The sequence below is a fragment of the Cricetulus griseus genome (genome assembly GCF_003668045.3).
Source record: "Cricetulus griseus strain 17A/GY chromosome 1 unlocalized genomic scaffold, alternate assembly CriGri-PICRH-1.0 chr1_1, whole genome shotgun sequence".
Taxonomy (NCBI): Eukaryota; Metazoa; Chordata; class Mammalia; order Rodentia; family Cricetidae; genus Cricetulus; species Cricetulus griseus.
In genome coordinates, this window is record NW_023276807.1 from 11,576,512 (window position 1) to 11,599,903 (window position 23,392).

The following is a 23,392-nucleotide window of genomic DNA, read 5'->3' on the forward strand; positions in this document are numbered from 1 at the left end:
TCCCAGTAAGCACCCTTGTCGGGTCTTTTTGTAGAAGCATGTTGAGCTCTGTAAGAAATTGCTGTACTGTCTCCCAAAGCAATGAATGAAGACGTCCATCACTCTGGATCCTTGCCAGCAGTTCCGTTTTGCTTCCTTCCAGAGATCAGGCATAGTCTAAAAAGGCCAGGTTCTGAAACCCAGAGTGTGGACCTGCTCTAGACACTGTATGCCAGAGCAGTGCTGGAAAAGAAGCTTGTTGGTTGAGTTGGAATCACTCTCAAACTGGTATTTGAAGGTGGTTTGTTACTATCTCCTGTGTTGCACTAAGAGCCTGTATCCTTACAAGCACTGCAGCAGTGCACATTTAGATAATGTCCTGTCAACTTGACATAACCTAGAGTCACCTAAGAAAGGAGTCTCAGTTGAAGGATTGACCTGTGGGCATGTCTGTGGGAGTGGCCTTAATTGGTGACTGATGCAAGAGGACCCAGGTCCAGCTACTGGAAGTAGCATAGTTTCCTGGGAAAATGGTTATGGGCTTTATAAAGAGGCTAACTATGGATTAAGTGTGAGAGAGGAAGCCAACAAGCAGCCTTCCTCCAGAGTTTCTGTTTTGAGTTCTTGCTTGAGTTCCCACCCTGACTTCCTTCAATGCTGGACTGAAACCTGGACGTGTAAGCCAAGCATGCCCTTTCCTCTTCTAAGTTGCTTTCAGCCAGTGTTTTGTTACAAGAGAGAAGGAAACCAGAACAGATGGCAAATTAAGGAGACCATTACCTGAACTGAGCAGAAGACCCCGGGAAGAAGTGCAATGACCTTAGCCATTAGAGATGCACAAATCAGATCTCACCCCAGGCAGGATAACTATCATTAAGAAATCAAACAATAGCTGGGCAGTGGTTGGCACACACCTTTAATCCCAGCACTCAGGAGGCAGAGGCAGGCGGATCTCTGTGAATTCAAGGCCAGCCTGGTCTACAAAGCTACACAGAGAAACCTTGTCTCAAAAGACAACAACAACAAAATATCAAACAACATCCAGGTATGGTAGCACATACCTCTGGTCCCAGCACTTAGGAGTCAGAAGTAGACAGATCTCTGTGAGTTAGAGGCCAGCCTGATCTACAGAGCAAGTGAGAATAAAATTACATCATTTTTTAGGAAAATGGGTAAAACTGAAGATTTTCATGTTGAATTAAGCCAGACTCAGAAAGACAAATATGTTTCCTCTCACATACAGATCTAGGGTTTTTTGGGGGGGTTTGTTTGTTTTGTGTGTGCGTGAGTGTGTGTGTGTGTGTGTGTGTGTGTGTGTGTGTATTTAACACATGGTATACATGTGTAAAAATGTTGTATCTTGCACAGTGAATATATGCTTATTAAGAAAGAAAGAGAAAAATTCCTGGAGCTGAGATGTGATAGCTGGGCCTATAGTTGTCTTCTTGGACCATGAGATGACATTGAGTTTGAGAGACACAGGCTGAGAATGACAGACAGAACAATGGGCAGTACAGACAGGTACGATCAGGCCTCTGTACCAGCTGTCGTCTAAACCTCCACAACCTCCTTTTTCACTGTAGAAACATAGGCTTGAAGCTGCTTTAAGCTTAGGTGGCTTTTTGTGTTGCTATTGTCTGTTTTTTCTAGCCAGTGTGAGTGCTTCTGTGGTGTGGCACAATGCAGTCTGAATGATGGAGGCCTTGAATACTCTAGTGTTAGGTGACACCAGGCAGTGGTGTTTGTTACAGAGGGCAGAGGAAAAGAGAGGTGGCCTGGGGACGCCATCATCTATGCTGTGTGTAAAGCCATGAATAAACAGGCCGGAGGCCCACAGAGATGCCAGGGAGGTGTGAAGGTAGGAGGTTATTAGGGACAACAAAGGCCTCTGCTCAGAGTGGATGGAAAAAGAGTGAGAATAAAAGCAACCTTGGAGCCTGTTGCAAGGACAGGGAAGAAACTGAAAGTTCCAAGAGAGCAGGACATAATGGCTCCTACCTGTATTCCCAGTATCTCAGAGGCTGTGATAGGTGGGAGAGCACAATGGATAAATGGGAAATGAACTGGGAGAGTGAGACAGGATTGCTGAGAGTTCAAGGCCACCCTAGGGTTCGTAGTGACACCCTATCTCAGAAGAAGAGGTAGAGTGAAGAAAGGAAGACTTCAAAAAAAAAAAAAAATGAGTTCAAGCCTAACAAAAGGAGAGAAATACCAACAACAGCAGGGTTTATGGAGAATGCTTCGAGAGGCAGCTTCAGTACTGGGGAGAATGGCTGTGCCCTGTGCTCACACTGTGGTTGGGGTGATGAAATGTACATGGGTTTAAAATATGAACTCAAGGCCTGGGAATGTAGTTCAATGGTGGATCATGTGCTTAGCATGTGCAAGGGCCTGGCTTCCATCTCCAGGGCCACAAAAAGAAAAACTAAAGTCCTGATTTAATAGAGGGCTTCCTTCTTCATTGAGTACATAGATCCTTTGATGACAGGTTCAGTCCCAAGAGCATCACCTTCCCTTTGCCTTTCATTTCTGGATATTCTTCTGCCTATGTACCCTTGTCTCCATCCCAAAGCCACACACCCATTCCTTTGCTTCTGAAATCCACCGTGAGTTCGGGTCTCTTTGAGCCTGTTCTGTCACCGTTACTCCTCGGGGTATGCTCCACCTCGCCCTGGACACCCTTCCTACATGCCCACTTGAGCCACCTGGCATCTCACTCCCCCAGTTCATTTTCCATTTGTACACTGTGCCCTCCTACCAAGTTGCCATCTCCAGAATCAAGATTCCTATTCCAGAACATTTACGGCACCCACTCCATGTTCAATTAACAGTTGCTGAGTGAATAGACATTTCAGTGACTAAAGTTAAAGCTAATTGACTAAAAGCAAGCGATACTGAAACTAGTTTAAGCACTAAAGAGCAGAGGGAAGTTAAGTAATGAAATCTGGGATGGGAAGTAAGACACTTCCCAGCCTCCTGTGAATTCTATAAACCCTACACTCCCTGTAAAGCTCCCTTTTTTATTTATTCTTTTATTTTATTTTTATTTTTTGAGTCAGTTTCCTCCCCTTCCTGGGGCCTTCTTTTCTCCTGAGGTATATGGGAACCTCAGAGAATTAGGACCCAGGCTGAGATGCTGCTGCTCTTTAGATACCTGACCTGGGGTGAGGTGACAGACAGGGACAAGAGCAGAGGGCCTGCTTCACTATAGGCATACCTGTGCTGACCCAAGATGAGTGATGGAGGCCCAGAAAGGGGATTGAGAGCCAGGCTCAGAACTGTTGGGGCCGGCCAAGCGGCTGTAAGAGTGCTTAGGACCCGTGTGGTTTTCTCATTCTATGTCACCGATGCCGGGAGCACAGCCCTGAAAAACAGCTTCTTCCATGACACAGATGGAAAAGTCACTTTTATTTTAGGCCAGATACCGTTTTTCCTTTCAAAGCATCCATTCCATCCCAGGAGAGCCACTCAGAGGGCCGCCTCCAGTCCCAGCCTCTGGCAGAGCCTAGCTGCCCACGCTGGCATTTGAAAAGCCCCAGTGCCCAAGTACTACTACTATGGGAGTCACCTAAAATGACTGCCTTATGTGTGGAGAAAGAGATAGAGAGACAGAGCCTGGAGGCTCCGAGTCTGCATTTTCTTATGTGTCAGCCCTCCAGAAATCCCTCATTTGGGACACAGAGCTGAGGAAAAGCTGAGCGCATGGCCTACTTAGGAAGCCTTAATTATGGGCTCTGGGTGGTATTTTCCTGTCATCCAAGAACTTCCAGGGCTGTTGATGGGGACTGATTTATCCAGACATCTGGCTCCCTTTCTTTGAAACAGCGCTGACACCTCAGATCTGGTCGTATTGTGTTGGGGAATTATAACCCGGTGGCTCCAAGGTCCAAGCTCAACTCTGCTGCCCTCAGAGGGGTTTTAGAGCCCTGAGCACCTGTGTGGGCTGAAGTGGGGCAGGACACATCCCCTTGGGGCTCTGAGGGCCTGGCAGGATGTTCCAGCCCAGCAGGGCCTCGCCCTAGGTCCATTCTCTTCCCCTCTCTGGAAAGTTCATGCTCCCGCCCACGTGTGCAGCATGTACGTGCAGAGGTCCCCGGAGGCCTAGGTAAACAGAGCTCTGGCCAATGGGCACGCATTGTCTTTGGAGTTTGTTTGTGAGGAGGTTGAGGGCTGTCATTACCACACTCTGACTTGTTAGGTTGCTGAGAAGAGTGGGGAAACAACAGTTTTTCCTCCTCTAGGAGTCTGATTACTTATTTGGTTAGTCCCGACCGATATACATTTCTAAGGAGAGAGATACCCTATGCCTGCAGAAGCAGTGGCCTTGGCTAGCTTTCAAAGACCCTGGGCCCGGTCAGGTGCTGTCTGTCAGCACAGCAGATGATGTGACCTGCAGAAATTTCTCTCCACAAGTTTAGCTAACAGAGCCTTGCATGGTTCTTGTGGAAGGAGGCTCCCTTTCCTTGTCCTGAAGACCCTGCCATTTCCCCTTTTCTGTGGCCTGTCTTGTTTCTGGCCCCACCATGGTCTTTCCTGTTAATCTGCTCTTGTCATGGCTGTGCCTCTTCCAGGGGGTCCCTCCCTCACCATTATCTGTGGCCATGCCTCACTCGCCCACTGCAGTCATCTCCCCCACCCCTGGGCAGCTTTAGGTCCATTTCAGTTTGGGGTTTTGTTTTGTTTTCTCATTACATTGTTCTTTCTTTATTTGTATGTGTGTCTATTTGTGTGGATATGCTCATGTCATGGCTTAGGTGTGGAGGTCAAAGGACAGCTTGTGGAAATCGGCTCTCTCCTTCCACTGAGTGGGTCTCGGGAATAAAACCCAGGTTGTCAGGCTTAGCTGCAGACATCTTTACCTGTGGAGCCACCTTGCCTGCCCTCTGTTTTGTCTTTTAAGACAGTCTTATTTGTAGATCAGGCTGGGCTAGAAAGTTGTGTGATCTTCCTGCCTCTGCCTCTGAGTGCGGGCCTGCAGGTACAGGGGCACAGCCACACCTGCTGTGCTCTCCGTACCTCCTAACTGCTCGGATTTCTGTAGGAACACCCTGGGCCTTTGCTTATCTACCTGGCTTCTCTCCCTCTTGGACTTGTGCTCCCAGAGGACAGAGGATGAGGTCTCCATTGGCTTACTTTTCACCTTAGAGTGGGACACTCACCCTCCGGTGCTACTCAGATGTCTTAGCCCAGCCTCCAAGGTCTTGATGCAACATTTGAGAACACCTGTGGCTTTCCACCCAGTCTGCTCATCTCGTGGCTGTTTACAGCTTCCTTCTTACCTGTGAACTGCTTAGTCATGCTCTGTTTTGGAGTCCCTCCATTCATTCATTCATTCATTCATTCATTTATTCATTCAGTTTCTTCCATGCTGTCTGCTCCTAGGCCCTGGAAGCATATGCAGATGTGGCCCTTCCTCTACAGTATTTCTCATTTTATTTATTTTTATTTTTGAGAGATGGTCTCATTTCTGCATTCAGGTCTGACCTCAGAGTCACAGCAATCCTCCTGCCTCCTCCTCTTAAGTGGTCGGATTATAGAAATGAACCAGCACATGTTTGTATACTGTTGGGGAGAGGCAGACCAGAAGTAAACTAACAGATAAGATAATACAGAGAAATGCTAACAGGGCAGAGACAGTACCTCGGCCTCCCAGTAAGTGTGTGAAAGGGCTAAGGGGCAGAAAGGCCTATGGGATGGGTGACTGCTCTGTAGCACTGGTCAGTCATGTCTTATTGTTTTTTGAACATGTTCTTAAACAGTCTGACAGGAGAAAACCCTGAGGATACAGTTTTTTGCCTCTGTTGATGTGGACTGAAAGGGAAGCAAGGCAGCCCCTGAGGGAACAGTGGCCCCTGAAGCCTGCAGAGGTCTCAGCAACTGTGTCAGTGGGGCGGCAGTGGGCACGAAACCACATGAAACCTTTATGTCAGGGAGCAGGGGGATGCTGCACCTGTGTCTCCTGAATCTTGTCTCACTTGGCTCTGAGCAGCTGAACCCAGCGGCCACCTGGTGTGAAGGGACAAGGGACAGTCAGGCATGGCTAATCTCTGGCCTTTGTGCTTCAGTGCAGCCCATACCTTTAGGAAGACCAAACAAGAGCCCATGAAGTCCCGTGAGTACCTGAAAAGCACAAAGCACCTGTCGCTTCCCTTGTGCAGCTATTGCTCCTGGTGCCAGGACACGGGGAGACGGCTGGCCTGGAGCTGGGGACTGCCCTGAGCAGAAGTGTGACTCACCCTCTCCTCCCCAGTCTTAACTCTGCCTCCTTTGTCTCGACAGATGAAGACATGCGCTTGTGGTGTCCCTCACTACAAGAGGTCAAGGAGGTGTTCCGCAGCCTGGGAGCCTACAACCCTGCCCTGTATCCACAGGGGCCCTTCCGGCACAGCACAAGGTATGTAGGTCCCCTTCCTCACTGCTGCCTTCTCTCTACTTTTCAAGTGACTCTATAACGTAGGAACTGCTGCACAAGCACGCATAGCTAGCTACCTGTGAGAACAAACAGTGTGACCTTCTGGCCTTAGAGCTCAGGGGTACCTAGACAACCAGGGTGGAAGACTTCTGCCCCTTACTCAGACCTGTCCCCTCCCACTGGTAGATCCCAGACTTCTCAGCCTAGTTAGTACCTTCCCCTGGCAGACTCCAGACTCTCTTCAAATCTGTTTGACCAGTGCGTATAGTGGCTCCTGGCCAGCCAAACCCAGTTTTCTGTTGTTGTTGGGCTGGGAGAGGATTGTGTCTTTGTTTGGGTGTTTTGAGATAGGGTCTCATACCTTTCACGCAGACCTCAAACTCTGTTAGTGCAGGACATTAAACCCATGACTTCCTGAATGCTAGCCAGGCACTGTATCAACTGAGCTACACCCCAGACTATTGTGTTTAAAGACAGAGTCTTCACATATAGTCCTAGCTGGCCTAGAATTTTCTATGTCTACAAGGCTGGCCTTGAACTCAAGGCTACTTTCCTGCCTCTGCTGGGATTGCAGGTCCACACCAGTGCGTCTGCCTTAAAATACAAAACCCTTGTATATCCTTCAGTCCCAGGAGGCAGAGGCAGACAGATCTTTGTGAGTTCAAAGTCAGCCTGAGCTTCATGAGGAGGTACAGACCAGACAAAGCTACACAAGCTACATAGTAAGACTGCCTCAAAAATACAATTTGTATCTGTAATAAACTTCATTGTTAAAAAAAAAAAGAGAAAAGAGAGAGAGGAAAGAAGGAAAAAAAGGAAAGCTCACTCTACCAAGGTCCTTGTGCCTACTAGACAAACTACCAGCTGAGCTATATACCCCAGCACCAAGCACAGTTTCCACTAGGTTCTATTTTGCATGAGCCCATTTTGTGCCTGTACTGGGCTTGGTGGTGTTGTGGACAGTGACTCCAATTGTGTGATCACATCCCTGCCCTCTAGGGACAGAGCCACACAAATCATAAATGGCTGTTGTTGGGGGGGGGGTGATGACTAGATAGAAGCTATAAAAGTGTTGTGTGCTAAATTGTTCTCCAAATCACAGCACATCCCAACTGTCTTGAAAACTCTTTGCGCTATCCCCCACCCTGCATCTGGCAGCAATCCCTCCACCAGGCAGAGCTGGGACCCTTTCTGTAGTTGCCGGATGTTCCTCTGCAGGGAAAGCAGGAGCTTTCTTAAGAACCTGTTCCACGACTGTGTTTAGTAATTGTCTGCCAAACCCAGCCACACTTGGCTCTGCTATAAATACCCCACGCATGTGCCAGCCTGCCACACTCCTGCCCCTTTCCCTTCTGGAGTGCAGCGCTCCATATCGGGTGTAATAAGCCTCTTGCTGCTTTCTAACACCCCCTGCTGTGTCTTGGATGAGTGGGGGAATTAGAATTACCCAGAAAAAGCAAAGCATGCCAGAGGAAGGGCCTCCTGGTAGAGGGGATCGATAAGCCACTTATGACACCAAGGCTTTGATGAGTCCCCAGAGTCCACCTGGGAGGTTAGAAGTACACTGGAGACTTTCCCTCCCAGGATATATGCAGCTTTGCTCTTCCCAGAAGCATCCAAACTGTGGCCTTTAAACACATCTCCAGTCTTCCATGCACAAACATTAGCACACAGACTTCAGCTTGACCAAGTACCCAGAAGCCCCAAATTGGAAGAAGGAAGTTGTGCCACATGGTCTCACTCCTAGGCATGCCTTTCGACACCCCCCACACCTCCACACACACTCCTTTAATGGGCCCTGGACATTGGCATAACCATTAACTGTGTTGCCCAGGGAGGATTCAGAGTGGGCCTGGAGGCCCCATCAGTGACCACGAGGGCATTTTTCTTAAATGCTCGAGAAGGCCACCTTTGCCCCATGGTCCTGTTTGTCCTTGTTCTTGGCTACTCTTAGATGCTGGTATTGTGCCATTTGTTCATACAGGGTTTTCTCATCCTTATTGGCTTCTAGACATGGTACTACCTAGGGCTCCCTGTGGGCCACCTCTGGTGGCACCCACAGAGTCTCATTACAGCTTAGGCTGGAAGTAAGGGCTGAAATGCCTCTGCACAGAGCACACAACTGGCTGTGTTACTGTGAGAAAGCCATGTCTTGTACTATTTGTTCCTAGTCTCAGACTTCTGCCCCCATCTCTCTTCCGAAATGTCACGATTTTCTAATAGGGATGGAGAGATGGCCCTGTTGGTAAAGTGTTTGCTGTGTAAGCATGAGGGGCCTGAGTTTGGATTCCCAGAACCCATAGAAAAGTGAGGCACAGCTCTGGGGGACAGACACAGAGGATCCTGAGAGCTTGCTGGCCAGCCAGTCCAGCCAAAACTGTGAGATGCAGGTTCAGTGAGAGGTGGCTTTGCTGTTAAATGCTAAGGTCCCCAACCAGAAAGAAAGGTGAGGAGCGATGAGAGGAGTATATGGACTGTCTCCCAATACATTTACCCAAGTGCACACACATGTGCACGCATACACATGTGATCAGAGCACACACACACACACACACACACACACACACACACACACACACACACCTATACTCCTGCAGGCAAGGTACACAACTCAGACACACAGAGACTTCTCAGAAAGGCACAGCTCTTTGGCAACTGCACCAGGAAAACCATAGGTCCAGAAAGTGGGAGGATTTAGGGAATAGAAGGGCAGAAGAGAGGCCAGTGTGTGGACATTATAGAAAACAGGAGTTGGAGCATCATCATCCTTGCAAGAGGTTGGGCCCACACTGCCACAAAACAGCCTCAGGGAGGAGGGGCATTTAGTTGGACTCACCATTTCAGAGGGCTCTGTCTGAGGTCAGGTGTCTTCATCATTATCAGTGGCAAGGGGCCTGATGCAGGACGTCTGCTCAGCTGGGGTGGGGACAGGCTATACCCTTGAAAATCATGGCCCTGTGATTGTTTCCTGCAGCTACACATCATCTCCTAATAGCTCACTCAACTAGGAACTCAACAGTTCATGAAGTTAGCACTCTCATGAGGACTGAACCTTCAACACAGGATCCTTTTGGGAGACATTTCTTATCCAAACTGCAACAAAAGGCCACTAGATACATGGGTCTGGCCCCTCTAGAGCATTCTAGTGCTGTTTCCTGGAGTCAGGAGTAGTGGACCACCTGGTTCTCAGACAGTACATCCCCTTGCAGACACCAACAGGTAAACAAATGACAACACACAGAAAGACCATTCTGTCCAGCACTGGGGTAGTGGGTAACTGCCTTCAGTGGTGTAATTGGATCCAGGTGTGATTTGCATACACTTACACACACCCTCATTGGTTCAGCAAGGACTGCTCTGCATTTAAGGAGTTATCAACTCCAGTTTGTACAGACTGTAGCAGGACTCACTGCTTAAGGCCAGATTGTAATGAGTCTTTCTCTATCCCACCAGCCAGCTCCACAATAACAACAAGGAGATTTATTGTTAATTGTGAAAGCTTGGCCTTAACTTACGCTTGTTTTTAACTGGTTCTTATAACTTAAGTTAACCCATTTCTATTAATCTACATTCTGTCACGTACCACCCATCCTGCTGCTTCTGTGTCTCCTGGTATCTCTCCTGTGCCTAGATTCATCTCCTACTTCCTTTCATTCCCAGGAAATCCTGTTGTACCTCCTGCCTATCTATTGGCTGTTTACCATTTTATTGCACCAATCACAGCATTATACCTTCACATCGTGTACAAATATTCCACAACATTTCCCCCGTTTTGTCTAAATAAAAAGGAAAGGTTTTAACTCTAACACAGTAAAACTATATACAATAAGAACAATTATCAGGTAAAAATTACATTTATGGCAGGGTGGTGGTGTGCACGCCTTTAATCCTAGCACTTGGGAGGCAGAGGCAGGAGGATGTCTGTGAGTTCAAGGCCAGCCTGGTCTCCAGAGCGAGTGCCAGGATAGGCTCCAAAGCTACACAGAGAAACCTTGTCTTGAAAAACAAAACAAACAAACAAAAAATTACATTCAAAGTGTCCAGGCAATTGGATTTGGCAAACTCAGAGAAACTATTATTTATCCTATCTTAGGGAGTCCAAGGTTTTATACCTAACCCACTTTCTATTATAACTTGCATTACCATCCTAAAAGTATCTCTTTAGACCTTAAAACATCTCAGATAAATAAATTAAGCTATTGTTTCTCAACCTTATAAACTTTATATCTCTTATGTAAGTTTTTTTTCTGAATTTGGTAACAAGAAAAACTGTAACTATAACTATCTCATCTTCAACTCCATCAGAGACCTGAGAAGGGTTATAATATTACCTGAGTAAACAGGAAGTGCAGAGCAAACAGCTTCCAAAACTGTAGAAATGACAGAAATAGCTGGCTGCCTGGACAGTCACCCAAGGTTCTTCTGCAATGTTGGGGCATCCATCTTTAGCCTACAGGCCGAGAATATGGGACAGACTTTTTCGTGAAGTAGGAATTTTTGAAGGACTGTCCTACCTTGTCTTGGCAAAGTTTGGCAGTTGCCTTCTTTTGTGTCCTGTTTGCCCAGTTTGTGAGCCACCAAGTGGTTGTTGGAAATTAAACTCAGAACCTCTGCAAGAGGAGACAATGCTCTTAACATCTCTCCAGACTAACCTGTATTTCTTAATTATCCTAAATAGTTTGTAATAATAACTTTCAAAGACTAGAAATTTACATTACATTGTTAAATGAACTGCATAGGTACAATATAGTAAACAAAAGTAGAAATACAAATATGTGTGTGTTTATATATATATACGTACATAAATATATATAATAGCAAAAATAACCTTAAATTTGTATCAATATACAAAATATCTTAAATAAGAGTAGAAACATAGAGAATATTTTCTAACAATAATAACCTTAAATTTTTATCAATATACAGAAATCCATACCAATGTAAAATATTTGAGATTAATCATAGCTTTTTAGTTTAAAGTAGATTCAATAATCTACCGTTGTATTCTATCATTCCTATAGCTCCCTTTTGTCTTTCCAGAAAGAGTTCCTTGAACCTAGCCTCCCTTGCTTAGTTTCTTCCCTTACAATAACCAGTAACAATTTGCCAACCTTCCCTAGAAGATGACAAACATGCATAACCCACCAAATGACCAAAAGCCATCCACCCCACCTCTTGGGAATGTGGGTGTCATGTTCTTAGACTGCTTCCTGTTGTCTGGGGGCAACAGCATCTTTGGGGACCCTGAGGAAATTGGGATTATGGTCAACTGGGAGAGCTAGCTATATTATTTTTTGTTGGTTTGTTTATTCTCTGTGTGATGGAAAATTACAAAGCTTATCTGAAGTCCTGACTGGACAGTCTGTGAGGCTGGACCATCTCAGCTAGCAGCTTTGAAGTTGTTCTGGATACAGAATTTTTAGGAAACCACAAAAGAGACATCTGAGAGGCTGGATCACCTGAGCTACTTGTCTTTATTGGTGTCTGGCCCTTTTTTCCTAAAAAACACACAGACTTTTAAAGGTGACATATATGTATCTGTGTTAATGTAAGTGTGGAAAGTGCCGAGTGTACAAATCAACGGAAGATAACTTTTTGTTCTCTATGTTTAAGCAAGTAAAAGGCGTCTGTCAACTTAAAAGTCTGTGTGGACTGTATAACCAAACCTCTGTCCATGCCATATGGGAGGATGGCATGTAACAATAGGGGTCTCTGTAACCAACAAGATTTATCATGTCTCATCCAGTCTGAGAGCTAGCTGTTCCCATAGGAGAGGGATCAGCATATACATCACCTGTGCTATAGTCTTTATTGGTTTCTTTTCTCATGTCTGTAGTCAAGATTTTCAGGAAGGCTCCCCCAGTTAAATCTAATATTCATTAATTTTTAAGAGAATCATAACTTTTTGTTTAGGCATAATCTCTCCCCCAACACAACATATTTTTTTGACTTCCATTCTGAAGTGAAGACATTCTTAAAATACATAGGTTGATTTAGTTTAGCAGTTTCCATAAATCCATTGTCTTCCAGCAGCTATTGTCTTTTGTACATCAGCATTTAGAAATTTCAAAGTCAGGCCCGGAGAGGATGGCTCAGCAGTTAAGAACACTGGCTGCTCTTCGAGAGGACCAGGGTTCAATTCCCAGTACTAACATTGTAGCTCACAGCTGTCTGTAACTCCAGTTCCAGGGAATCTGACACATTTACACCAATGTACATAAAATAAAAGTTAAATAAAACACTCAGGAGGCAGAGGCAGGCAGATCTCTGTGAGTTCAAGGCCAGCCTGGTCTACAAAGTGAGTTCCAGAATAGGCTCCAAAGCTATACAGAGAAGCCCTATCTCAAACAAAACAAAACAAAAAAAACTAAAAAAAAATTAAAGTCAACAAAGTACCATACAGGATCCAGATGCCCTGTGTATTTCTTATCCTTATGTGGCTTACTCCTTTTATATTACTTTACTCCCTCTTTGAAGATTTTATTATTTTTAAAGTACTTTTTTATGACTGTCTATATGCATTTTCTTTTTTATTTTCAGCACCTAAGCCTGTTTAAACATACTCTGTATATGTTTAGAGGTTTTCTTGGTCTGGACTTGACTTTTTATCTATAGCCTCCTCTGACTGCCTGAGCCAAATCTTGAACTGTTATTCTACCATTGTGTGGCTGCACTCAATGCATTAGCACATGGTGTGCTGGTGGCTGGCTCTGTGTCCCCCACGCCACCCCAATGATCAGCACCTAACCATCCCAGGTCTGGGACGCTGATGAGTCTAAGATGCAACAGACATTTTTTACCTAGCACACCAGCTGCTCAAGTGTTTAACTGCACAGCAAGGCCTCTTAAAAGAGCCACACCTTGCCAGGCGTTGGTGGCGCATACCTTTAATCCCAGCACTCAGGAGGCAGAGGCAGGCAGATCTCTGTGAGTTGAAGGCCAGCCTGGTCTCCAGAGCGAGTGCCAGGATAGGCTCCAAAGCCACAGAGAAACCCTGTCTCGAAAAACCAAAAAAAAAAAAAAAAAAAAAAAAAAAAAAAAAAAAAAGAGCACACCTCTGTAAGCTGAGCCTACCCAGGAGACGAAGGTCACCAAGAAGCCACATTCGACTCTGTGTTCTGAACCTTTTTTTCTTTTAATCTTTCTCAGGCCTTCTGTAGATAATATGTGGTCCCACATTGGGTGCCATATGTAATGGGTGTTTCTGTGTCCTACCAGCCAGCTCCCAAATAACAACATGTAGACATTATTAATTATGAAAGCTTGGCCTTAGCTTAGGCTTGTTTTTAACTAACTCCTATAATTTAACCCATTTCTGTTCATCTACATAAATTCTGTTGCATGCTGTCTGTCTATCCTGATTCTTCTGTGTTTCCTGGCATCTCTCATGTGCCTAGATACATCTCCTACTTCTCTCTCTCTCTCTCTCTCTCTCTCTCTCTCTCTCTCTCTCTCTCTCTCTCTCTCTAAATCCTGCCTATAACTCCTGCCCAGCTATTGGCCATTTAGCTTTTTATTACACCAATTACAGCAATACACCTTCACATAAAATACAAAAAGTCTGCAACACTAGATGTCTCCTGATAATGGTGGTAGTGGTCCTCATATTTGCCATCTTCCCTCTGAAAATGTCACAATACTGTGCAAATGCTGTCTTTTTAAAAATAATTTATTTTTCCTGCATGTATGTCTGTGTAAGAATGCTGGATCCCTGGAACTAGAGTTATAGACAGTAGTGAGTGTCTCTGTGGGTGCTGGGAATTGGACCAGGTCCTCTGCAAGAACAGCCAGTGCTCCTAACTGCTGAGCCATCTCTCCTGCATCATATGCTGGCTTTAATATTGACTTTTTTCCTCCTCTTCTGCCTTTGGATTTTTTGTTTGTTTTATTTTGTTTTGCTTTGTTTGGATACAGGGTCTCATGTAACCCAGATGGGCCTCAAATGCAGTAAATAGCAGAGGCTGGCCTTGAATCTCTGAGCCTCCTATCTCTACTTCTGCCTCCTAAGCCCTGGGGCTACAGGCATGAACCACCGCATCTAGCTTTTTATTATGTCTTTTCAACTCTTCAAGGAAAGCAAATTGTTGATGTATAGGAAGAGGTCAGTTGATACACCCCTTGTAAGATCACTTTATGAGTCTAAAACAATGTGGCTGAGACTCAGACTCCAGGTTGTTAAGGTAGGCAGTGAGCGTCAGCAGTGACTGGGGGAAGAAGCTGACTATGGAATTGTCAGCTCCCTCCTAAACTGTTGAGTTCCGGCTGGAAGAATGGGAACTGATGGGCCCTGAATTCCTGGTGCTCCATGGCCTCTTACTAGGTGAGGTCATGGAAATTAGCCAATGCTACATGAAGAATAGCAGTCACAGGGTATAATTCAAGGGTAGAATGCTTGCCTAGCATACATGAAGCCCTGGGTTCGTTACCCAGCACTGTCAAATATGTAAATAAATCACAATAGCAGCTATAGATGCCGGCAGTGAGTAAAGGGCCCTTATGATTTCGCTGTCCAGAAAGAGAAGGGCTGGAAAATATTTGGCACTCACAAGGTAAGGTAGCTTTACTTGAGAGGTCTGGCATCCCTTCCCAAGGAGGAAAGGGCTCCATCACAGCCACACTTCGTTTCCTCTAAAATGACATATCGCTAGCTAACACATTCTTTGCTCCTTCTTCTCCCTTTGGCAGCATCAAGCTGTCTGAAAGCCTGTTTCTCTGTAGCAGTCCATGGCTGTCCAACTCTTTGTGAACATCTGAAAACATACCCACCCATGCTTGCATCCGGTGCCTGCTCTCAGGCTGGTACGAACCAAGACACCCTCTAACATATTGGCACAGGCCCAGTATACGCCCAGATGTGCAAACCCCAGCCTCACCCATTCTCTGGTCCTAATAAATGCTAAAATCCCAAAGAAAAGCTGAGCCCAACCCTAGCCAGCTTCCCCACTACCAACTTTGGCTTGTTAGTACCAACTTCCCAGGGATGTAGTGACAGATCTCTTTCCCCTCTGTGAAACGCCAGAGCCAAGAAAGTGAAGAAAAGGGAAACTTCCTGAAGCTGCATAGTGGTGCCTGACAGTGCCCAGCACCAGAGCAACTGTACTTTGCCTGTTACTTTGCAGCAGTGTCATTGTTACCCTCAGCATCCACAGCTGTTGAGGGCCCACTGCTTTCAGGGGCTCTTAAGCAGGTTCCTAAGAGTGAAGAAGTCAGGGCAGGGTCTGCAGCAGCAGGGTTGGTAGAGTCCATGCAACGGAGGGGAGCTTTACCTGAAATCTACTTAACGGGTCTGAAGTGGCTAACGCACATTTGGTCTGAAAGAGAATAATTTTGTAATCTAGGAACTTTGCAGAGCTGTCCACTCATGCCTGTACCATCTTTACTAGGAGCAGCTCCAAACTGGCTGTGTGTGGCTCTGGTCTTCAGGGAAGGGATTTCTTCATTTACCCCCAGCCACCAACCTCAGCTGCTGCTTGAGTAGATCATCCCCTTCAATGGTGGGACTGGCCACACTAGGCTTGTTAATAGATAACTTGTTAGATACAACATAAAAAAAAAAAAAAAACAGGCTTCAGGGGCCTGGAGAGATGGCTCAGAGGTTAAGAGCACTGGCTGCTCTTCCAGAGGTCCTGAGTTCAATTCCCAGCAACCACATGGTGGCTCACAGCCATCCCTTATGAGATCTGGTGCCTTCTTCTGGTGTGCAGATATCCATGGAAGCAGAATGTTGTATACATAATAAATAAATAAATAAATAAATCTTAAAAAAAAAAACAGGCTTTGGTGGGGTGTGCAGGGATTAGCAATGTTCTGATTTTTGTCTCCCTTGTGAGTCACCATGTGGCTCTTTTAGTGGGTAGCATCATTGAACAGGCTAAGATCACTAAGGGGTCAGAGGTAGGACTCCTGCTCTGTAGAGATCCCAGAGTGCCAAAGCTGGAGACCTCATCTGAATGTCAAGCATGTAGGAGGCAGCTACCCGGTGACCACCCACTCAGCGGCATGCTCTCCCCATGCTCTTGTGTAGCCTGTACCCACATCAAGTCAGGCTGGCCTGTGTGACCGTCAGAAATCAGCAGGAGCAATGGGATGTCATTTCAAGATCAGGTCTGAAAAGCTACAGCTGCCATAGGTATATTTTCCTCCAGCTCTGTGGAAGAGACTCCTGCCACCATGTTGAGAAGCCCAATGTGGCAACTTCCCAATCCAGGGTTACATGTATGAGCTGAGAGACAGGTTTCCAGCTTGGGCAAGCCTGACACCAAGGTAGTTCCACCCAGCATCTTGAAAATGACCCACAGAAGCATGGCGCTGCCAAAGCTAGCTGCCCCTGGATCCTTGGCTTTCAGAATCCCAGTGGCATAATAAATGGGTTTACTGTGTTTGTTTTGTTGTTGTTTGAGACAGAGTTTCTCTGTGTAGCCCTGACTGTTCTGGAACTCACTTTGTAGACTAGGTTGATCTTGAACTCAGATCTACCTGCCTCTGCCTCCCAAGTTCTGGGATTAAAGGCATGCACCACCACCACCCGGCCATAATAAATGTTTTTAAGCCTCTACTTGGGGGAAGAGGAACGTCTGTCTGTCTTAGCCAATGATGACAGAACACACATCAACAGTGGCCTTGGACAGTGGGTCCTCTGTGCATTCTCTGCTCCACTGGCTCTGCCTCTTTCTCCTTGTGCATCTCCTCTATTACTTCCTGCCATGTATACTGATACTGCTTCTGTTTTATGTCAGAGTGCTTGAGAGTGAGGCCAGCCTGGGCTGGTGGGAACCACACAATTCTACCCAGGAAGTGGCCTTGGACATTAAGCTGAGCTACATCTACAGGGTGAGCAAAACTTTCCTTTCCTGTATCCCCCCCCCAAGTGTTGGGGTGCAACCCAGACAGTTGGGCAGCATCACTAGGTGCCTACAGTGAACCAGCTCAGCACCACTATAGGCTCAAAGGTGGCCCTGGTACCCAGGCTACAGAAAGCCTGCAGTCTACTTCTAACTGCCAGCATGGCCAAAGAGGTTCACAGAACAGGTACCCCACTGGTCACCAGGGAACTGGTCCCACAGTCCCTCCCCTCACCTTGTGTCCACTTGGTGCTTCACTCATTCCATGCCCCCTGGACCATCCCTAGTTCTTTCTCCTTCCAGTTCCTGATCCTGTGTTTCCTAGTCCAGCCAAGGTCCTACACTGATGCCAATATCTTGGGCCTGATGGAGCTGCTGTGCCGTGCAGGCCTGGATGTGGGGTTGCGCCTGCTGCCTAAGACTGACCTCCAGCAACTCCTGCTCCTACTGCTGGAAAACATCCAGGAGTGGCCTGGAAAGGTACCATGGCCTGGGCTCTGCCACTGGGGACTGCCTTGCCCTTAGCGTACCCTAGATGGGGAAAGCAACACTTGCAGCTTCTTCGAGGGTCCCTGGCCCTCATGATCCCCTTTGTTCCCCTAAGTTCTCTGGGTATCAGGGCAGAGGTGAAGACAGCTTCCTCCAGCAGCCCACTGAGTGCCTCTGTCCCCACAGCTCCAGGCACTGTGCTGCACCCTCAGCTGGGTTTCGGACCACCACCACAACCTGTTGGCCCTGGTGCAGTTCTTTCTGGACGTGACTCCCCGGGCCAGGTGGGTACTCCCCAACCTCTCTTCCTGCTCCCCTGATGCTCATCCCCATGGGGTTCTTCAAGGACCTAGAATCTTCCCACCAGTCCCAACAAACAAATGTCTGCCTAGTTTCCAAACTCTCGGAGGAAGAACTAAAAATAGAATTCACTAATGAGTTCTTTACAAAAGAAAAAACCTAATTTTCTTAACATGATCTTATTAGCAAAACACTGTCTTATGTAATTAGCCTCTGCCTGCAGTGCCCGCCTCCTTCTTTGGGCCCTTTTCTGCCTACAGCGCCTGCCGCCTTTCTTTGGGGCTCCCTCCTTGCCTTTGGTTGCTGGGTTGTTTTTTGGTTTTTTGGGGTTTTTTTGTTTTGTTTTGTTTTTTTGTCACTCAGACATCAGCTGCTCACCCCTCTTCCCTCTCCCCACCACCCACCCCTACTCCTAATTCATCACCATTTTATTTTCCACGCAGCAGCATTTCCCTGCCAGAAATTATCTTACTATTTATTTCCCTTTTTGGACTCCCTCTTCCATCCAAGTCACCTCCAGAGCAGGTGCCTTGTCAGGATCATTGCCATATCACCCCAAATCTCAGGCCGTGCCTGGCAGACTGTTGGTGTTTTGTAAGATTCTTTTGGAATGATGAATGAAGTGAACAAACAAACTCAGCCCAGGAGATGAGACCTATTGGCTGGACTTGGCCTCTTCTCCTCTCACATTCCTTCCCCTGCCCCCTGCTCACCGCCACAAGGAGCGCCTGGCACAGGTCCCACCCATTCCTTTCCACCCCCATCCTGAATAGGTACTTGACAGTTGTCCTTTGTGGATGTTCCCCTATGACCTCCCCAGGGCCACTCCTTTGGGGCTTGAGGCCACCTCACACCCCGGGGCCCATGAGGCAGCGTGCTTGGACTGACTTGGTGGGTCAGCTTCAGGCTCTTCTGACAGGGAAGCTCTGCCCATACCTGGGATGCACCTTGTCCACTCAGCCCAGACCCCTGAGATTTCAGACTGGAGATGGTTATCCTAGGGGCTTCCCCCTTCACACCTATCATACTTAACACCTCTGCCTGCTGCCTTCAGAATTCTAAATCCTTCTTTATGGTTGCATCTTTGTGTCAACTTCATGGCAGCCATTGGGCTGTCTGGGTCATTTTGAAACAATCATGCCCCCCCTACCTCACCCCACCACCATTTGATTTCCCCATAAAAACTGGAAGGTAGCAGAGGCAACCTTAGCCGTTCCTTTTAGCCTGACTGACACCAGCAAAAAAAATAGATGGACCATACTGTTAAACAGTTATGAAAATGTGCCCACCACACACTCATTAATGCTGTATATTCTCGATTTCAATTTTAAACTGTAGTCAATCTGATGAGTAGAAAATGTCATCCCATGTTTTTAACTTTCACCTCTCTGATTACCAATGAAGTTCAGGAGCTTTTCAGCTCTGTTGACTGTGGTCCCCTTACTGTGAATGACCTTCTGGTATTCCTAACCCATTTTCTTATTAACTACATTGATTTACATGTTACTTATCATATTTGTGACAGTGTATTTTCTCCTAAGGTTATAAATTGTCCCGTTTTTTTGAAAGTTGTTTTTTAATTTAATTTTATTTATTTATTTTTGGTTTTTCAAGACAGGGTTTCTCTGTGGCTTTGAAGGTTGTCCTGGAACTAGCTCTTGTAGACCAGGCTGGTCTTGAACTCACAGAGTTCCGCCTGCCTCTGCCTCCCGAGTGCTGGGATTAAAGGCGTGCGCCACCACCGCCGGGCTTTCACTTATTTTCTAAATAGAACATTCAAGCAGTACCAAGAATAGAGTGAGTGGACAGGAGAAGCATGTCCCCAGCACATGCCACCCACTTGCCCTCTCTAGTCTCCATGCCTGTGTGTGCACAGGCTCCCTGCAGGCTCTTTTTGCTTAGAGGTATGTTTTGGCAATCCTTCCAAATTGCCTCATAAAGAGTTTCTAATTCTTTTTCACATCTTGCTGTGGGTCTTTAGTTAGAGCTGCAGCAATGATGGTAACACAGGAGCTTGCTGGCTGCCTGGCTCTGCCCTTGCTGGGGGCAGCCCCACTGGGCTCAGTGCCCAGACTGACCCCGGGAAGAAGGGTTGTTGTGCAAGAAGCTGTCACACTCTGAATGTACTTGACTGGTTAAGTACAAAGCAAGAGCTTCCACGACGTCCACGCCCATGGATGTGTGTGGTGCATTTGCACTCCTGCCTTGGTGGAGACTTCAGGGGATGCACCACACTGTGCAGAACTACCTCCCTTAACCATGAGAAATGAAAACAAATTGTAAAGCCAGCCACCTGAAGTGGGGCCAGTGGGAAGAGGGGGTTCTTGAAGGGAAATCAGCATGGGGAAGGTGACCCCACTTGGATGGGCCACAGAGCTGTTGGAAAGAACAGCACGCTATTGTGAATGAGGCCATGGGCTGTGCTTCTCTGCTGAACACTGGTGTCCCAGGCTCTAGGGACCTGCCTCCTCCACCATCTGTGTATTAAACATCCTAGGCACGCTGCTGCGCTGTGGCCTTCAGAGAAGAGTGAGAGACGAGACCCACCTAGACTGCCCGGTCCAATGGAGGTGTGGATGGAGGCTTACTAAAACATGTCACAAAACCCACCCTGACAGTACCCAGAGCTCTTCCACTGGCAGTCCAGCACAGAGCTGAAAGACCATCTCGCCCGTTTTGACAAGATGTGAGAAGACAGGCCCAACTTTCAGGCTCACAGTGTGCATGTCTGTCTGTTCCGTACTTCCTCAGGAAGGCCATGTGGCAGACTTAAGTCGACCCTCCTTCCAGTACACTGTCAGTTCCCTCCTTTGCTGAAAATCCGTTCAGAGTGGGCATGGAAGCGAAGCACTGGATAGACGGCCAAATAGTTAAGGCCACTTGCTGCCCTTGCAGAGGGACCTAGGTTTGGTGTTCCAGCACACACATGGCAGCTCACAGCCATCTGTAACTTCAGGGTCAGTATCAGAGGTTTTCTAACCTCTAAGAACTAAGCACACATGTGGTGCACATACATAAATGCAGGCCTAGCACTCATATATCGAAAAAAATCCTTACCCTTGCTCCACCATCCAAGCAGCCTATCCTAGTGTTCCAGGACCTGTGGGCTTACTCTTCCATACCCCTCTCCCAAACTCTGTGCTCTCCTCCAACCCCCACCCTGTGCACTCCCACATATCTGTCATATCCTAAAATTTTGCAGCCATCTGAACTCAGGCTGAACATTTACTTCAGAGTTTCCCGGAGAGGCTCCCTTCCCCCTCCTCTTCACCTGACTAACTAGGCTCAGGCTGACATTCCTCACACCTGGGGAGGGTGGGGGTGGAGGGTGTTACTGGTTAGCTGCCTTTGTTGAGCCTTGAGCTAGGAGAATGAGAAGGACCACCGGTGGTTGTGCTCCTGAGTCTGGGCACACAGAAGTAATGGGGTGTTGAGCTTCAGAGTCTAATGACAGGGTGGCTCTGATGTCTGGGAGATCCTATACTGACCTTTGTGCAGATAAGGCAGGAAGGACACAGCAGGAGGTGTTTAGCTAGTGGGGTGGGGGTGACACCTTTGGAGTTCAGTACTGCTCCCCACTGAGACCTTAGGTCTGAGAGCTATGGAACTGGAAAGCAGAGCACAAAGCAAAGCAAGTAGCCTGGCTCAGAGACAGGACTGCTGGAGAATGCCGAGGGCCACCAGAGGGTCTGTGTCCTGCACCTGTGCAGTTGGCTTTGAAGTAGGAGTGCTATTTTGGGGCTGATAGTGAAACTTCAACACTTCAGCCTTCCTTTTTCACTCTTGTTTTCTTTGTGGAGAGAAGAATGGTTTTATATATGGAATCAGAAGTGGTTGGAGGGCACTGAAGTCCCAGTGTGGAAGTGACAAATGACAGCTCTGACAGTGTGGAGTGAGGATCAGCACCTCTGCTCCACCCCTCACAGGAGAGAGAGCGCGCACACGCGCACACACACACACACACACACACACACACACACACACACATCCCACCACTGTACTGTGGGGTGCCCTGACCCTTCATTGGCAGGTTCTGGGAGGCAAATCCCCTTAACATCATTCCTAGGGATGGTGGGTGAGTAGATGCTTAGAAAAGGACACCCTTGGCAAGGGAGGGGGCGCCCCCACCCCCACCCCGAAGTGGCACACACCTTTAATCCCAGCACTCAGGAGGCAGAGGCAGGTGGATCTCTGTGAGTTCAAGACCAACCTGGTCTACAAGAGCTAGTTCCAGGACAGGCTCCAAAGCTACACAGAGAAACCCTGTCTCGAAAAACAAAACAAAAAAAAAAAAAAAGAAAAGAAAAGAAAAGGACACCCTGGTATCTAGGTGTCCTTAGAATCGTACTACATGAACTTCCGGAGGGGACCATGGAATGCTTGTCTGGGGATACCTAGGACATTTGATAAACCTGTTATCACATCCTGGGGACAACATAGAAGCACAAGCTAATGAGTCCACCAACAGGGCAGCCTCCTGCGGCCATGTAGTCCATGAACTATACAAATGGATGATCCAGATGGAGCAAAACCAGTGTCTTGAATGAGACGATTAGTGGAACAATGGTTAGATTCATAGACAACATGTATGTAGCTGACAGCAAATTGAAGATTCCAGAACTCAACCCATGGTAATGAAGGGTTGAATTGGAGAGATCCTGCTGCATAATTAAGAACGGGGTCTGAGAAACGAGGTTTGACAGGAAGATGTGTGAAAAAAAAAAAAGACTTGGCTTCAATCTGTTGACTGCTTTGAGCCCCATGGCTGCCAAGAAAATGAACATCAGCCTCCAGTCCTCTGAGCAGAGTGGCTCACCTGACAAGGAACACAGACAACCAGGGTCTTCCAAGGACACAAAGGAGAATGGTCAAAAAAATGGGGAAAAAAAGTGAGGCAGTCGGGCAACAAATGCTTTCAAGGGTGGGGACAGCCCTGCCCACCAGACGGCTCCCAGAACACAGACTTCAGAAATCTGGTCGGAGTCCCAGAAGGGCAGATTTTTGGCAAAATGTAGGAAGAACTTCCTTTGTCTATCCAGTGAATGAACTGGACCAGCTTGGCAGGCAGATGTTGCACTTCTGTGACGGAAATGAACGCTTAGGGGGAAGGGACACGGCTTTAGATGATGACTATGAGTCCAGGAGCAGTAGACTAGGGGTTAGGCTAGTGTGGCTTTGACTTAGGTGTCCATTGATATAGGTGCCATTTTGTTTACTTATAATTATGTATGAAGAAAAGGACATGTACCATAGGTGGACACTTAGGGACTTGCAGAGGATCCTGAGTTTGCCATCTGTGTACTACCACTCAATATCTGGACAGAATGTCACCTGGTCCCCAGAAATCCCCTCAGGCCCCTCCCAGTCATTC

The 23,392-nt window shown here is 47.1% G+C and overlaps 1 protein-coding gene across 2 annotated transcripts in view; it reads left to right on the forward strand.

Annotated features, from left to right (window-relative positions):
- The window catches only part of Fam178b (family with sequence similarity 178 member B), an 89,928-nt gene that overhangs the window by 37,505 nt on the left and 29,031 nt on the right, over positions 1-23,392 (forward strand). For both annotated transcript variants that reach the window (XM_027386859.2, XM_035452368.1), the window contains 4 exons: positions 6,259-6,373; positions 17,128-17,221; positions 17,536-17,712; positions 17,908-18,005. In XM_027386859.2, the coding sequence (XP_027242660.1) occupies positions 6,259-6,373; positions 17,128-17,221; positions 17,536-17,712; positions 17,908-18,005 (484 nt within the window). The remainder of the gene's footprint in view (positions 1-6,258; positions 6,374-17,127; positions 17,222-17,535; positions 17,713-17,907; positions 18,006-23,392) is intronic.